Source organism: Babylonia areolata, chromosome 19, assembly GCF_041734735.1.
Source record: "Babylonia areolata isolate BAREFJ2019XMU chromosome 19, ASM4173473v1, whole genome shotgun sequence".
NCBI lineage: Eukaryota > Metazoa > Mollusca > Gastropoda > Neogastropoda > Buccinidae > Babylonia > Babylonia areolata.
Window position 1 is genome coordinate 15,021,653 of NC_134894.1, and position 18,350 is coordinate 15,040,002.

Below are 18,350 nucleotides of genomic sequence, written 5' to 3' on the forward strand. Positions count from 1 at the left end.
GCCATTTCAAATGAAATGTTAAAGCATTTACCGGATAGGTTCCTCAGATTTTTCAAAATCATATTCAATATTGCTGGTCAAACGGTACTTTGCCCACTTTATGGAAACAGTCCATAGTGGTACCTATCCTCAAACAAGGCAAACCAAAAACTGATGAAAACAATTACAGAACAATTGCTCTGACTTCACATGTTGGAAAGTTAATAGAAAGAATTGTGATAAACAGGCTTCTTAATTACTGGGGAAAAAAGGTAATTCCAGTTAACCAAGCAGGTTTTAAAAAAGGGAGAACAGCAGTTGACCACCTAGTTAAAATCACTAACCAGATAAAACATCAATTTGCTCGTCGAAAAAATGTGCTAGCCACTTTCTTTGACATAAATAAAGCATATGACCAAGTATGGCAATCAAGATTACCCTATAAAATCAAATCAATTGGTTTATTAGGTTGCATGTTTGATTATTTCAAAGCTTTTCTAAGCAATAGAGTAATCAAAACAAAAGTAAGAAATACTTACTCTAACTCCAGATCACTTGACATGGGAATCCCATAAGGATCGGTAGTAACACCAATACTTTTCAACATCTCAACTCACGATCTTTCAGTCTTTATCAAATAATGTTGAAAAGGTACAATATGCATACCCCTCTCAGATTGGCAAATTATGCAAAGAGGTTGTATCAATAATAACTAAATAAGCTGACTAACTATATGTCAGAAAATGGTTTGATTCTGCAACCAGAAAATTCATGCTTGGTTCTGTTTAATCCTGGTTATAACGCAGACACATTACCCTTTTTTTTTCTTTTTCTTTTTTAAATAGGTGGGTCAGTGATAGAATATAAACAAGTGGTAAAATTCCTTGGCGTATATCTCACATCAAAACTGAAAAGGAATATACACTTTAAATACCTCTTGATAAGGGCTAGAAAAAGCCTCAACTTATTAAAGATCGTTAGCAGGCAACACTGGGGTCAGGTTACCTCTGTTTATCCACCGAGCAACATCGACTAGTACGCTCAAAACTAACCTATGCACAAGAGGTATTCTTTTCTGCACCAAAATGCATGTTAAAGAAATTAAAAAGTGTGGATAGTAAAGCATATAAGCTTGCTATTGGTGTTCCAGTTCATGCTTCAACTTTCAAAACATACTCAAAAATTAAAGTATTATCCTTTGAAGTACACAGTCTATTCAGTCCGTCACAGCTATAGGTACTTATACCTCTGGCATATTTAAAACATCAGGAGTGAATCCAAATCAAATTGCTCCTCGGTTACCATACACGACAATACCTAAATGGAGATGAAGAACGCAACATTTGACATTAATTAAACTAGATTTAAAAAAAGCTGAAGGCCCTGCTCTCCCTGCTTTTGTTAAATCTCACATTCTAGAAAATTATCCAAATCACCTTAAAGTATATACAGATGGTTCAGATCTTGATAACAATCAGGCAGGGGCAGCATTTATAATTCCGTTATTAAAAGTAGAGAAGTACTATCATATCGGTAAAGATTTTTCTATATTCACAGCAAAACGTATGTCTATATTAATGGGATGAAATCACTTACTATCTTTTATTTTATTTTATTTTTTAACTTTTTTTTAATTTTCCAAAAAAACATGTATACAATACAGAGAATAGTATGAAACAAACAATATACAACGAACAGTAGCATCTTCCACTACAGAGAGAGAGATAAAACAAAACAAAACAAAACAGACTATAACAAGGCAAAACAAATCTGTAAACAACAACATCAACAACAATAACAACAACAACAACAACAACAAAAAAGATTTGTCCAATCATTCAATGAATCAATGTTTACACCTTAATGATTGTAGTAATCATGATGATTTAAGATGACATTAATAATAAATAGCCTGGACCAGTTGTAACATAGCAACAGCATCAATTGTGTCAACTATTACAGTAATGGTATCTAGGGTAAGGCGAAAGCGAGCGGTGGCATTATAATATCATAATAATAAGGAGCATGAGTGTACCACTTCTGCATTATTGGAAAAGAAAGCTTGTAGTTGATCACACTGTAAAGACAACAGCAACCATAAAAGTTAAAAAAAAAAGATAAACAAATAATACATATAATAAATAAATAAAGACCTGTTAGTACAAAGTAAGGACTGTTATACAGAATGGTAACTATGGAACATGCGAAATTATGATTAAGTAACAGTTTCCATAATTGGAAGGTAGCTGTTCCACTTTGTACGGAAAGCATGATGGTTCATTAGTATATAAGATGCATGTTCTTCGATTTTGTATCTGTATCTGAGCTGTGTTTTAAATGCATTGAGTTGTGGTGGTTGTTTTTTGAATTTGCATTTGTACAGAAAGTTTTTGGCAAGTAAAATAATGAAATCTAAAATGTCATCTGTAGCAAATGCGTGTGAGTTTCGAAATAAAACTAATTCTTCACATAATTGGGCATTGTATACATTATTGCATTTGTTATTAATATCAGTTTGGAAAGCAGTCCAAAATCTCTGCACAATCTCACATCTCCAAAAAAGGTGTTCAATGGTTTCTGGATGTGATCCACAGAAGCTACATTTATCATTATGAGAGATATTCATCTGTTTCAGTGATTTGTTTGTTGCAACAATCCTATGAACTATTCTTATTTGAAACCATTTTAAGTTAACGTCACTTATTTTGTGTATTTTGTGAAATGTCTGTTTCCAATTAATGTTCAGTTGCAACAAATCGTTCCATTTCTTACAGCATTTAGGGGTCGTATTGTTTTTAACTAGAGTATCGTAATAAACTTTTGTTCCTTTTTTCACTGAATATATCATTTGTAATGATTTTCTCATCTGCAAAGCAGTGTTATTATCAATTTTAATGTTTAGGTTTTTTATATAATTTCTAACTGACCTTATGCAACCATTTAAAGTAAGAAAATTTGTTATATTTCCGTGCTTTTGACTAAAATCTTCATAGGAAAGGAAACTACTGTCCCCGTGCACTAGATGAGAAATATTCCAGACCCCCTTTTCCATCCAATTTCTGTATGATAAAATCTTACTTCCAGTTTTAATATTTTGGTTCAGAAAGATTGGTTCTGCTAAAAGTTCTTTGCTACTTAATAGTGGGACCTTCTGACAAAATTCTTTGTAGGCTTGGAAAACATGAATCCAGAACTTATTCTTATCATTAGGTGTTGGTAGACAGGGTCCATGTCTATCAATATCTTCGATAACTGGATTGCTTTCTTTTATTATAATTGTCCATTGAAAACTTTACTTTACGTATCCAGCTCAGTTTAAGACCTTTAATAAATTGTTTGATGTCAAACATTCCTAATCCTCCTAATCTTGTACTTTCAATTACTGTTTTTCTACTTATTCGATCCTGTTTTTTGTTCCAAATGAACTTAAAACATGCCTTCTGCAGCTCATCAATATATTCATCAGGTGGATTTGGTAGAAACATACATAACTGGGTTATTTTTGATAAAATCAATTAAGGGGTAATCGGTCTTTTTATCCATATTCTAAATAACATTCTAATTTCAGACATTTTGTCTTTATAGTTTAATTCCTCACATTCTTCTAAATCAACAGTAAACCACACTCCTAAGATTTTAAATTTTGGTGGGTTCCACACCATTTTTAAATGACGTAGATATCTAATTTGATTTTTTTTTCTGCTACCCAGCCATATTGCTTGAGTTTTACCTGTATTCATAAATAATCCTGAAAAACTACTAAACGAGTTGGTTGTCCTTATGATCTCCTCAAACGATATTCTATCTCCTTTGGTCATCAGTTGGGTGTCATCTGCAAACTGTGCAATTTTATGATCTGTATTGTTAATATTAATACCTTTAATCAGTTTATTTTCTCTTATCATTATGCCAAGGATTTCAACACATAAAAGAAATAAGTAGGGTGAAATGGGATCACCTTGACGACATCCTCTCTCTACTGGAAACCAAAAGACGCCGTTCCGTTTACTACTACTGCTGATTTAATATTTTGATAAAAAGTACTTATCCATCTACAGAAGACTGGACCAAATCCAAATGCTTTTAACACTTTCATCATGAAAGTGAAGTCAACAGTATCAAACGCTTTTTCAAAATCTATACGAATCAATAAACCAGGCAACTGCTTTGAATTTAAATAATGAATCATATCATATAGTAATCTAATATTGTCACCAATAAATCTGTTAGACATAAATCCTGTTTGGTCATCACTAATTAAAGAGGACAGCACAGACTTAACTCTATTTGCTAAGCAAGAAGATCCAATTTTGTAAACAACATTTAATAAAGATATCGGTCTCCAGTTCTTAATAAATTCTCGTGGTTTGTCACTCTTTGGTATACAAATTATTATTCCTTCTTTCTGTGTTTGTGACAGTTCACCTTTCTTCAAACCTTCATTTAGTGACCTGACAATTACGTATCCAAGATCCTTCCAAAAGAATTAAAAAAATTCGGAAGAAAAGCCGTCAGCACCTGGACTCTTATTGTTCTGCATGCGTTTAAGTGCCTGGGTAGCTTCTTCATAAGTAATTTCACCCTCAAGGTTTTCTGTTTCTATATTACTAAGTTTAGGCATTTCCTTAACAATGTCTGCTATTTCACATGTTTGAATAAGTCTCTTTTTATATAAATGTTTATAGAAATCATTAACCTCTTTTAATATTACATTATGTTCATGGAGTTCTTCTCCTTTGTCTGTAACTAATTTCTTCATACTCTTATTCACAAAGTGCCTTTTTTTCAAGATTACAAAAGTATTTTGATACTTTTTCTCCTTCTGCTCTCCATCTGGCCCTTGAACGCATGAGTACTCCTTCCATTTTCTTTTTTCTAATATCTACAAGCTTTGACTTATTCTCTTCTATTCTATCATTTTCTTGACATGTTCTGACATTCCTGCTTTCTAAGTTCTGTATTTCTATTTCTAACTGTTGTTCTTCCTCCTCTGTTTTACGTTTTTTCATTGTGGCATATGAGATAGTTTTTGATCTAATCTTCATTAATAGAACATCTAACAATAATTGGTCTGATATTTCAAACTGTATTTCGTACATTGGAATGTTTCTTAATTCTTCATAATTGTATACTGGAACTGCATATCCTCTAATAACTTGTTTGATTTCTTCTTTGATTTCATTTACATAATCTATATCTTTCAGTAAAGAATTGTTGAATTTCCAAAAAGACTTTCGTTTAATTTTTTCACCAAATGAAAGTTTAAGAACTATCATTGAATGGTCTGTCCTATAGCCATATTGGATGTCTGCTTCATGTACATACTGTATCAAACATTCAGATATAAGGAAGAAGTCCAAACGGCTCTGTTGAAAAGGGGATGGTCTACGCCATGTAAAACGTGTACTATCAGGGTTTAAGTCTCGCCAAACATCATACATATCTAAGTTTATCATAATATCTTCTACTTTGTCTCTAGCTTTAGGGTTATTTATGTGTTTATAATTAAAATAATCTTTATGTGGGTCAAGAACTAGATTCCAGTCACCTCCAATAATCAGGTTTGGGTATCCAAACTGTAATATTTTTTTCCAGTTCATCATAAAATTCTGGGGAATCTTTGTTTGGGCCATAAATGTTTACAATTAAGAAATCCTTTTCTACTGTTGTGAAGGAAATAATTATGCAGTTTCCATTAGGATCCTTGTACACCTTTTTAATTTTAAATTCAAAGTTGTTATTGAACATAACAGCAACACCTCTGGATTGTGAATTATGAGATGCAAAGTGACAAGTGTAACCCCATTCAGATCTAACATACAATTCAATATTTGGGTCGAAATGTGTATCTTGAAGGAGATAAATGGAGTGTTTCTTTTGTCTAAGAAAGTAAAAAACATCTCTCCTCTTTTTAACGTTACCCAGTCCTTGACAGTTCATGGAAACAATGCTTATATTTTCCATTTTATTTTATTATTATTGTGGCTATTATATCAAGTAATTAATGGCTTATAATATATTTTCTAGTGGAGTCTAGAGGGCATCCACTCATTCTATTGTTTGCATGGTACATAGAACAACTGAGCAAAGGCTTTCATATAAAGAAAAATACACTGCTTTATAAGTACCCATCACTGAGTGACAATCATTTATATCATCCACGACGGGACAAGTTAAAATAAAAACAAAGTATATCAAGAGAAAAGCACACATTTAGACATACAGGTAAGTCTTGGTCAAGTGAGTGGGATCTTGCGGCGAGGCGACGTTCGTACAGCACTGGAAAAAAACAAAAAAACAAAAACAAAAAAAACCCTGTGTTTGTGTCCTGTTTGTGTTAACATAACGTGTGCGCAGGTGGGAGCATGTTACACACACGTGCTCGTGATGCATGCATGTAGGGGGGGGGGAGAGCCTATTTTTGTGTCATGTTTGTGTTAACATAGCGTGTGCGTAAGTGGGAGCATGTCGCACGCACGTGCTCATGATGCATGCATGTGGAAAAAAAACAAAAAACCCTACAAAATGACCATATGCATGGCAATATTATCTGCACAATCCATTGAAGTCATACCCTGCACAATCGCCACAACATACACCCCCACGCATATACGTCCATTGGGAAAGTTTAAACTTCACACACGCACCGCGGAATATACGGCACAGTTCTCTCCAGCACAAGGAGTCGGCAATTTTATGTCCACCACGAGAGAGTAGGGAACATAGGGTCGGGGTGCGCGGGAGGAGTAATGGCAAGGAGGGGGAGGGGGAAACGACAGTCAACGAAGGAAGGCGCGGTAGTAGCGGGACACACCAAGGATACAATAAGCAACAGCAAGCATAGCAGTACACAGTACTGGAGAAACCACACGCAAGCACGCGCACAAATCTTACGAGGAGAGGTGGGCTGTAAATTTAACCTCTCTCTGTTGTGTGCGGAAATAATGTATTAATACATGTACGTTTAGAAAGAAAAAAGTGTATGTAAATTTTGTAATGAAGAACATTGAGTGAATCGTTTGTCTCTAGACATATTCCAATCATAATATACATGTGTATATAAAAAGCACTCACTCACAACCTCCTCACACCTTCCCCTCACCACCAGTGCACATCCTGGGCTGTCAATAAATGAAGGGGAACAAAAAGAATATTACGTGTACAGTCGGATGCCAACTGTGTGCAAGTGTGTGCGTGTGTTGTTTAATTTGATTTTGCGTTAATGATACTTGGTGGTTGTTTGTACAGACGTGTGCGTATGCGCGTGTCAGTATGGGAAGTAGGTGCGCGCGCGTATGCGTGTGGCTATGTGAGTGTTCCAATGTGCGCGTGTTCATATTGTAGGTACGTCTGTGTGAAAGTTAATGCGCGTGTCCCCCTCTCATCATCACCCCTCTCATGTACTAGTGTCAGAGTCACAATGTCACATTGCACGGCGCAGTACCTCGTCAACATCCACATCCACCTCCAGCCTCACAGTCTTGCCATTCTTGATCTTTGCAAATATTTTCCCCCTGGAACTCCAAGCGTCCAGTGTCGCCGAATGTTCTTTTGCTTCTTTAAGAAGTTTAAAGTTCAGATAAGTCAGGTCCTCTTACTATCTTTTAATATGAAGACAAGAGGAGAACTCGTAACAGAAATTCGTCATATAATTCATGTTTTGACCATCCGTGGTACAAAGATTAATTTTTGTGGGAAATGAGCGGGTGGATCGTTGTGCGAAAAAGGCGCGATGAACATTTACAATGCCATAGAAATTCGTATTCCATATTCATTACAAGAATGTTATTCTGTACTGGATAAAATTTGCTGGAACCATGTCAATATACTAAAACAGGAGTCTGACCCTGACAGAGAAAATACTGATAATAGCTCGCGCAAAATTGATCGCATGCTTTCTTTTAAAACAAAAGGATATCACAGTAGCAGAAGAGCGGCTCACCAGTCTGATATGCAGACTTCGACTCGATGCCATAAAAAAAACAACAACAACTTTTATTGTGACTTGCATTTGTGGCAATGATATTATCCCCGTGCGTATCATCCATAAATGTGAACAGTTAAAACAATATTTACCTATGTCATTTACAAAATCTGCAGTTCCATTTGCTACCATTAGAAATGTCTTATATGATAATCAACATGTTTTTGAAATAGTTCAGAGTTTAATTTGGAGCCTAACTGGCTCTTTGTTGTATTTCTACTGGTTGACTAGTTAGTTTGTTTTATTTCGTTTATATTTATTTTCTTACTAATTCAAGAGAGAGGACCAGGGAAAGTAGTGATAATTTAAGGCATGGGTGGGGTGGGGGAGGTGACGGATTTTCGTCTAAAATCACAAGTGCAGATAGACGTTAAGTAAAAGAACGAACGTTCACACACTTCCTTAAACAATACAGCATTGAGGCGACATATGGCGACGCTGGTAAATCAAAAGTACATTATGTTTACACACACACACACACACACACACACACACACACACACACACACACGTACGTGTGTGTGTGTGTGTGTGTGTGTGTGTGTGTCTGTGTCTGTGTCTGTGTCTGTGTGTCCGTGCGTGTCACGTACGTGTGCGTGTGTTTGAGTACTGGTGTATCTGATTTGTCGTGAGAGTGCGTTCTTGGTTGCCTCTGTTTGTGTGGGAGCGTGCAAGCACGCCCGTCTGCACGTTGTGTGTGTGTGTGTGTGTGTGTGTGTGTGTGAACGTTGGATGTGGGGTTGTGTGTTGTAACAACAACATCTGCTGCCCGATCACGTGAGTGTGGGGGTTGATTTGATATGGCATGATATGGTAACTTATATCGCCTGCCTGCCTGGGTAGAGCCGATTGACGGCTGCCATTGGGTGCACACCATTCGTCCTCTGTGTCATTCAGTCAGATTCCAGGCACGCCCACATGCACACTCAGACATGTAACATTTTTACGTGTATGACTGCTTTATCTATTTACCCCGCCATGTAGGCAGTCATACTCCGTTTTGAGGGGTGTGCATGCTGGTTATGTTCTTGTTTCTGTGATCAGAAACTCTAGGGAGAGCTGGACAGTAGAAAGTCTTCAAAGAAGAAGCCACCCTCAGTCGACCTTGTACTGTATGTTCTTGTTTCTGTAACCCACCGAACGCTGACATGGATGACAGGATTTCTAACGTGTGTATTTGATCTTCTGCGTGCGTATACACACGAAGGGGGTTCAGGCACTAGCAGGTCTGCACATATGTTGATCTATGAGATCGGAACAATCTACGCCATTTACCCACCAGGCGCCGTTACCGAAATTCGAACCCGGGACCCTCACATTGAACGTCCAACGCATTAACGCCCGGTTTTGTGTTGTCGCAACAACATATGCCCTATGACGTGAGTAGAAGTAACTGGACTCTTTTTGGGATAGCACACACACACACACACACACACATACACCGGAAACTCACTTAGCACACAGTTCATTTTTTACTTACCCTCAAGAAGGAAAGAAGGTTCGTCAGCAAAAAAACTTGCAAAGGAAACTTCTACATTCAACGAGAAAGGAAAAAATCACTTAGGCGGAAGAGCTCACAAACAGGTAGGAAAGACTACCTTGGAAGACGTATCATTTAGAAGGGTGATGATACTGCACACAGCTTAAGATTAAACGACAGGCGATGATTATCGATGGTGATCATTATGAAAAAAAAAAAAAAAAAAAAAAAAAAAAAAAAAACAACCGCGACGACGTATTAGCGACGACGTATTACACTGATAACGCGAAACACTCTGCGTAACTCTCATCGTAATATAAATGAAGTGATGTGATAAAAAAAAAAAAAGTAATAAAGAAATAAACAAAATAATATAAGGTAAAATTTGCTTCTTCGCCTCTTTTAAGTTTGTGAAGAGTCATTGGGGCGCCGTACAGAAGAACTGTTCAGGTGATTTCTCCAGGTCAGTCGGTTGTGTGTCCATGCCTGGGTCACTGTGAATGGTTAAAGACTAAAACAGAACAAAACAAAATAAAATAAGATAGAATAAAATAAGATAAAATAGAATAAAATACGATAGAAAATAAAATAAAACATCCAGAACCTTCCAGTTCCAGCCCGCAAGACGAAGGCAATGGAGCACACCACGAAAGATGAGTGTGCTGTCACCCTGGGCAACCAGACTTGTCAACAAGATACCACCAAAGACGGGAACCCCAGACCTCCGGGCGAGAAGGAAGGAATGTTGTACAAGGTCCACCACGTCCCTCCCATTCATGTCACCTTCATTTTGGCATTGCAGGTGGGTGCTGTGAATACATGCCATTGTTATCCTGTTTTTGTTTTGTTTTGTTTTGTTTTGTTGTTGTTTTTTACGCTATGTCCTCGTGTACACAATGTGTGATATTAAAGATTGAACTGAAGTTGATCAGATTTGAGTATTTCCCTGCATTTTCTTTATATTTTTATTGTTAGATTCTCGTAAGAACAGGAAAGACGCGAGCGAAGTGCTTTAAGTAGAGAGAGAGAGAGAGAGAGAGAGAGAGAGAGAGAGAGAGAGAGAGAGAGAATGTGTGTGTGTGTGTGTTTGTGATGCACGATGTAAGTTCCATATGAAGCTTCTTGAAAACCACAACACTTTAAACTATGGTTAAAAATTATAATGTGCAACGATAACGCAGGTTCAATGTCAATGCTAATATTATGAACGGTAATTTGAAAAAAAAAAAAAAAGGTTTAGGTTACGCGTTTCTATGTTATTGAAAAGGGGGAATTTACGGGTCTTAAGTTCTATTGATGAAACGTTGAGTAGCGGTGGTCAGCGTTGTTGATTGTCCCACAAAAGTATATTCAGCAAAGTGTCATCGATGCTGTTCTGCTGGTAACTATAGTGCGTTCCTTTATTTTTTTCCTTTTCTATAGTCGTTTAATTGAATAAAATATGGAAAGTCAGCATGCTGTATAGATAAGTGTACGGACATTTTTGTTGGTGCATCATATTGGGTTGCGGCCTGTATGGTTCATTTTGTGGGGAAAGGAAAGGAGCAATAATATAACAACTGATTTGATAATGAATGTAAAAATAAGAAAAGGATTGTCAAAACACTTCTTAAAATATTTTTAAAAACTGAAACCTAATTTATTGAAACCTGATTGTAAAACTAAACTCAAGCAAAATAAACACAGAGACAATTATCTAAAGGCAAGAACATACAATGTCAGTTTAAGAACAAAGAAACGTGAACATAAAGAGAAAATTTATCAAAGACCTGGAATCAGTCTACTCAACAGTTTGGTCAGTAAACAGAAAAACCTTTGAATACACAGTTAATAGTTTGCAGCAACGGTACGATCACGTTTTTGCTGTCCTTGATTCTTTTGCAAATCTACCTCAAGAGGAAAATGTTTCAGTAGAAAACAACAACTACTCAGCGCCAGAGCCTCTCTTTAACAGGCAAATAACTAGGCAACAGGTCATTGCGAGTATAAAGCATCTATGGTCAAGTAAAAGTGCTGGGCCAGAGAGATAGTGAAATGTTAAGTCATGCCAACTCAGCCGTGACTGATTTTCTGGTTGTTTTGTTCAACAGATGGGCCGTTTCCTTTAGAGGGGGCAAAATCTGTTATTGTAGTGATACATAAAAAGGGATATACAGTCCTGATAGTTATAGAGAGGTGGCTCTGTTAAGTATAATTAGCAAGGTATACACTCACATTTTAAACAGAAGCTTAGATAAATGAACAGACAAGGAAGAATTGATAATTGAGGAACAGGCACGTTTTAGGGCAGGGTATTTCACTGCAGACCATATTTTCACTCTATATGCAAGAGTACAAAAATACCTGCTGAAAAACACTAAATTTGGTGTAGCATTTGTTGATTTCGAAAGGCTTTCGATTCTGTAAACCGAAATGTATTACGGGATGTACTACGCAAAGGTGGAATTAATGGGAAATCATATAAAGCTGATAGAAGTGTGTATGATTCAGTGTTGATTTGTGTGCCTGATAAAGGTACTTACTCAGATTACTTTGGATGCCCACGTGGAATGAAACAAAGTTGTCTACTTTGTCCCCTGTTGTTTTCTTCTTCTTCTTCTTTATTTATTTTTTAAAATAAATGAATTAGCAGTGGAATGGTCACAGAAAGGGTTCTTTCTGCTCACGAAAACCGGTTTTATGGAAATGCAGATGTAAAGGTCATGATCACTTGAAAATTCTAAGGACTATATTTCAATAGCATGCCTGGGAGGAATCATATAGAAAATGGAAGGGGTGTGTTATAGAAATAATCAGATGACGTAGAAAGTGAAATTGCATTGGTCATTGTATATTCTGGAAATCATTTTATACCCAGATAAAGCCTATGCTGATCTACGGGGAAGTTGAGGGTCTCAGCAACAATAATGACATGGAAAAAGTACACACATTTCCTATTCAAAGGTTTCCTTGATGTTCCACTGCATTCATTAAATAAGATTTTGTATGGGGAGACAGACAGATACCCGCTATATTTAAGAATACTTGTAAAATGTATCAAATTCTGGATTAAGATGACACGTTTACCCATCTCAAGGCTATGTAGAGAAGCTTATGAAATGATGTTGGTGCAACAAGAAGCAGGGAACTGGACATACTTTGTGAGGAAGGCATTAATCGAAAATGGATTTGGAATTATCTGGTTGTGCCATGCCATGCCAGCCGCGCCAGGATGTAGGCATGAAAATGGGTTTATCAAAATTAAACAAAATTGACATTCACAAATGGAGTACAAAGAAAATATAGTTGGTTCTTTTCATTCAAAAGTATGTTCCAAACAGAAAAAAAATTGTTATGATAGTATCAAACAAGTGGCACAGAAAATGCTTTGCCAGTTTTAGACTGAGAACATTTGGCTTTGATGTCATTATTCACTCTCAAAAAATGCCACTGGTTAATCATTTGATATATACGCATGCATGTGTGCATCTGCACATATTTTGATGTTTACATAAGAATGTTAATTAATTATGGATGGACGTGTGACAGATGTTCATCTCATGTCAGTTTTTCATTTTCTTTTATTTGCATTTCGATGTACGTGTGTTGAGAATATTAAGTTATATTTTGTTGTTTGATTGTTTGCCCCCCCTCCCCCTCCCTCTCTCTCTCTCTCCCCCCCCTCTCTCTCTATCGGTATGTCTGTATGAGTGTGTGTGTGTGTGTGTGTGTGTGTGTGTGTGTGTGTGTGTGTGTGTGTGTGTGTGTGTGTGTGTGTGTGTGTGTGTGTGTGTACTGCACAGCAGTACACACACATACACACACACACACACACACACACACACACACACACACACGTTTGTACAGTACACACACATACACACACACACACACACACACACACACACACACACACACGTTTGAACAGAAGCTGCATATTACATGTGGATGGGGCTGATGACTAGATATTCAGGTAGATGGTTGTTGGTCTATTTATCACACTGGATTTGTTCGAGAGACAGGGCATTGACTCCTTTAGGGAAAAAGCTATTGGCGAAGCGATTGGTTTTCGTCCTTATACTTCTGAGCCGTCGACCAGAGGGGGGCATCTCGAAAATCCCAAAAGCAGGATGTGGTTCGTCCTGGCTGACTGATTTTGCTTTTATTGCGTAGCCGCTTATAATATGCCTTCTAGAGAAGGTAGCAGTTGGTGGCAGTTTTTACGATTCTGTTAAGGACTGCAACTTCTGCCTTGGAAATGTTTCCGTACCGTACCGTAGAAATCAACCGTGATTTCTTTTTTAATTCCGAACTTTCTGAGGCGCCGAAGAAAGTACAGGCGCTGTTGTGCTTTCTTAACAATTTTTTCCGCATTTTTCTCCCGTTTCAAATCGTTGGAAATAATCAGTCCGAGAAATTTAAAGTCGCTGCTTCGCTGCTTGCTTGTCTTCAATGACAAGTGGTAAGGGGTCAGATCTGGTCTTCCTGAAATCTAGAATTAATTCTTTGGTTTTTGACACGTTGAGTTCTAAGTTGTTTTGATCACACCAGCTGACAAGTTCATGTACGTCTTCCCTATATTTTGACTCATCACTGTTCGTAATCAGCCCCTCTAGAGTAGTATCGTCGGCAAACGACCATGGTGTTACATTCATTTTTAGTTGCACAGTCATGTGTGAATAGTGAGAGCAGCAGCGGGGATAGAACTCATCCCTGTGAGGTGGCTATGTTGAGAATGCATGTGGAGGAAGTGAGGTCACCAACTTTAACAACTTGTGGTCTGCATCTTAGAAAATTTAGGATCCATGTACAAATTGATTCAGGCAGCGAGAGGTCTTTCAGTTTAAAATATAGTTTTGATGGCACTATTGTGTTGAACGCAGAGCTGTAGTCAATGAAAAGGATCCTGGCATAGCTGTTAGGATTTTCGAGATGTCTGAGGACGTGGTAGAGACCTATGCTAATGGCATCTTCAACTGATCTGTTAGCTCTATAGGCGAACTGAAAGGGATCAATAGATGGTGGAATGCAGGTTTTTAGGAATTGTAGAATCAAGAGTTCAAATGTTTTCATTACGACTGAAGTTAAGTCTACGGGACAATGATCATTAAGACAGCTAGGCTGTAGTTTTCGTAAATGTATTTACGTATTTGTCATAAAAGATTATGATAGATAAATAGATAAATAAATAAATAAGTGTATTTGTATTCTTCAACATGTAACTGTATTTTTGTTGTTGTTATTTGCCATAATCATGATAAATAAATGAATAAATAAATAAACAAACAAACAAAAAATAAAGAAACAAATAAATAAATAAATAAACGAAATAAATAAATCAATGAAGAAATAAGCGTGTTTGTACTCTTCGACATGTAAATGCATTTTTGTATTTATTTGCCATATGGTAAACAAATAAATAGATGAATAAATTAATTTAAAAAAATATACATAAAAGGAAAGAAAATGTAAATGAATCATACCAGACCAAAAAAAGGTGGTGTCGTTTTTTCTATTCCCTTTGTTTCCAGCACGTCCTGATGACCGTTCCTGGCAGTCTGTCATTGCCCATACTTCTGGCAGAGCTTCTGTGCGCGGAGGACCCAGGGCCCGTCAGAGCCAGACTGTGCGGCATCAGTCTGTTCCTGTGTGGGCTGGCCACTGTCCTTCAGTGTACCATTGGTGTCAGGTGAGGTCTGCCTTCTTGTTGCCGTTGTTGTGGTGGAATGGTCTTGTTGTTGTTGTTGGTGGTGGTGGTGGTCTTGTTGTTGTTGCTGTTGCCGTTGTTGTTGGTGGTGGAATGGTCTTGTTGCTATTGTTGTTGTTGCTTTTGTTGTTGCTGTTGTTACTGTTGCCGTTGTTGTTGGTGTTGGAATGGTCTTGTTGTTGTCGCCATTGTTGTTGTTGCTTTTGCTGTTGTTGATGTTGTTGGTGGTGGTGGAATGGTCTTCTTGTTGTCGTCGTCGTCGTCGTCTTTGATGTTGGTGGTGGAATGGTCTTGTTGTTGCTGTTGTTGCTTTTGCTGTTGTTGTTGTTGCTGCCATCGTTGTTGTTGGTGGTGGTATGGTCTTGTTGTTCTTGTTGGTGGTGGTGGTGGTATTGTCTTCCTGTTGTTGTTGTTGTCGTCGTCGTTGTTGTTGGCGGTATGGTCTTGTTGTTATTGTTGCTGTTGTTGTTGTTGCCGTTGTTGTTGTTGGTGGAATGGTCTTGTTGTTGTTGTTGCTTTTGTTGTTGTTGTTACTGTTGTTGTTGTTACTGTTGCTGCTGCTGCTGTTGTTGCTGTTGTTGTTGTTCTTGTTGCTGTTGTTACTGTTACTATTGCCGTTGTTGTTGGTGGTGGAATGGTCTTATTGTTGCTTTTGTTGTTGTCGTTGTTGCCCAAAATGATGGGGTATGTAACACAATTATACCGTCATACAACAATCGTACAAAATGTTGGTATACAGTCTGCTATGAGCACAATGTCCCTCTTACTTTAAATCCTCGGTACGATAATGAGAGAGAGAGAGAGAGAGAGAGAGAGAGAGAGAGATGGGGAGAGAGTGAGGGAGAGAAAGGAAGGGGGGATAAAGAGATGGGGAGAGAGTGAGAGAGAGAGGGGAGAGAGAGAGAGAGAGAGAGAGAGAGAGAGAAGGGGAGAGAGAGAGAGATGGGGACAGAGTGAGAGAGAGGGGGAGTTAGAGAGAGAGGGAGAGAGAGAGAGAGAAAGGAAGGGGGGGAGAAAGAGATGGGGAGAGAGTGAGAGAGAGGGGGGGACAGAGTTAGAGAGAGAGAGAGAGAGAGAGAGAGAGAATCTGCGACATACAGGCATGCAGAAATAGAAAGTGTGTGTGTGTGTGTGTGTGTGTGTGTGTGTGTGTGTGTGTGTGTGTGTGTGTGTGTGTGATATCAAAACATTTCCCAATTTTACAATCACAGGTGTTTCTTGTTTTCAGATTACCCATAGTTCAAGGCGGTTCCCACGTATTTCTGGCCCCTATCATTGCCATGTTGGCCCTCGATAGATGGCGCTGTCCGCAAGGTAATCCATTCCCGATTGGCTCCAGTCATGTTATTCATATGCAGTAAACACGTTGATGATGTAGTCTGTGTCACTGTATGTGTTCTGTCCAGAATTTATACTTCTTTCCATTTAATTGCGAACAAGAGAGGCAAGGCCTTCAAGACTCACTTGTGATACACTTAAAAAAAAATCTAATCGTTAAAATGTGTTCTGCATTTGTTAGTATAAAGCTTCGGGTTTAAAAAAAAAGAAAAAAAAAGTCCTGATGGCAGATTCGAACCCCGCGTGTTCGGGTGAGAAGAAACTGTCTTACCCAATACACTATCGTGGCTCCTAAAGTGACGTTCAAAATTTTAATATATAAACATTCTTTTTTAAAGGGCGATAAATCGTCGTATATCATAATTTTATTACATTATACGTTATATTGTTATATTTCATCATATCATTATGTTATTTCTTTTTATTTCTTATTTTACACTTTTTATATGATTTCGTGTGTATGATTTCAGGGCCACAGAATGACCCAGACGAAGCTTGGATGTCCAGAATGAGGGAGGTCAGATGATGGTGGTGGTGATGATGTGCTAGTTTGGGGGTGGAGGGTGTCTGTGCGTGTATTTGTGTCATTGTATACATGTATGTGTTTGTTCTGTATTGTCCGTATATTGTGTGTGGCTTAGGATTCGGGATTAAAAGGCTATACCAGTCTTGAATAAAAGTTTTGTGTTTGCATATTTCTTTTGTCATCACTCCTGTGTGCATGTGTCAAGTGATCGGTATAAGGACAAGCCCGGAGCTTCCTTTTTTGAGGAGGTGTCTCGGTATGTTGTAATGTACTTGTGTGTGTGTGTGTGTGTGTGTGTGTGTGTGTGTGTGTGTGTGTGTTATTACTTAATCTATTCAAAGTGATTGCAGTGTGTGTGTGTGTGTGTGTGTGTGTGTGTGTGTGTGTGCGCGCGCGCGCGCGTGAGCGCGTGTTGGTGTCTGTGTTTTATGTGGGGGTGTATTTCATATGTGTGTGTATTTTTCGCGCGCGCGTGTGTGTGTGTGTGTGTGTGTGCACGCATGTGCGTGTGTGTGGGTTTGAACCCAGATCCAAGGCAACCTGATCCTGGCCTCGCTGGCCCAAGTGTTCTTAGGGTGCACGGGTCTGCTGGGCTTTCTGATGAGGCTCATTGGGCCCCTCACTGTGGCACCCACCATCTCCCTCATCGGCCTCTCCCTCACCCACGTCGTCAGCAAGTACTGCCAAGTCCACTGGGGAATCGCCTTCATGTCAGTCAGATAAGAAGAAAAAGAAATCTATATTGTGTTTTTCCCAGGGGCCGTATTCAAGAGATCATCGTGCTTGGGGGTAAACGTATACATGCAGGCAAATCTAACTGAGGCAAGGCAAACTGCACGATGGTAAGCTCAATCCGGTATATAGGAACTCTCAAGTCTACCCACGGGTTTTCAAACACAAAGGAAAATTTGCCATTGCTACCTGCCAAGGGTGACTGCACTCGAAGCAGAGGCAAAAAAACAGATCCTTTTTTAGCGTTGTTTTTGTAGGGGGGAAAGGCGTGCTTTGTGGATAGCACATGTTTTGCGAACTCACTCGACAATGCTCTGAAGTCTAAACTGTGGTGCGGTGAGAAGTAAAAAAGCAAGGTAGAAGGGAATCACCGGGATTTTTAATTATAGACGATGGGTTAGCTGCCTGAGTGCACCGCACGTGTCTTGAATACGAAGATAACTTAACCATCACGTTAAATTGTACCCACTGGTCCGTACCATATCAAAAGTAACTTGCTTTTAGGCAAAATGAATTTTATCTTGAATTCGGCCCCAGGAGGTTCAAAGCAAATTAAGGTCTTAAAAAAAGGTTAGGTGCCATAGCATTATACAGACTTCAAGGCATTGAATTAATATACACTGTG

General features: G+C 38.2%; 1 protein-coding gene across 2 annotated transcripts in view; it reads left to right on the forward strand.

The window, feature by feature from the left end:
• Positions 1-8,840: 8,840 nt before the first annotated feature.
• Positions 8,841-18,350, forward strand: part of LOC143294082 (solute carrier family 23 member 1-like) — a 16,963-nt gene continuing 7,453 nt past the window's right edge. Inside the window, exons 1-6 of one of the 2 annotated variants that reach the window (XM_076605505.1) lie at positions 8,841-9,547; positions 10,055-10,245; positions 14,954-15,111; positions 16,358-16,443; positions 16,938-16,984; positions 17,522-17,703. In XM_076605505.1, the coding sequence (XP_076461620.1) occupies positions 10,078-10,245; positions 14,954-15,111; positions 16,358-16,443; positions 16,938-16,984; positions 17,522-17,703 (641 nt within the window). In that variant the 5' untranslated portion in view covers positions 8,841-9,547; positions 10,055-10,077. The remainder of the gene's footprint in view (positions 9,548-10,054; positions 10,246-14,953; positions 15,112-16,357; positions 16,444-16,937; positions 16,985-17,521; positions 17,704-18,350) is intronic. The other variant, XM_076605504.1, reaches the window with a different exon arrangement.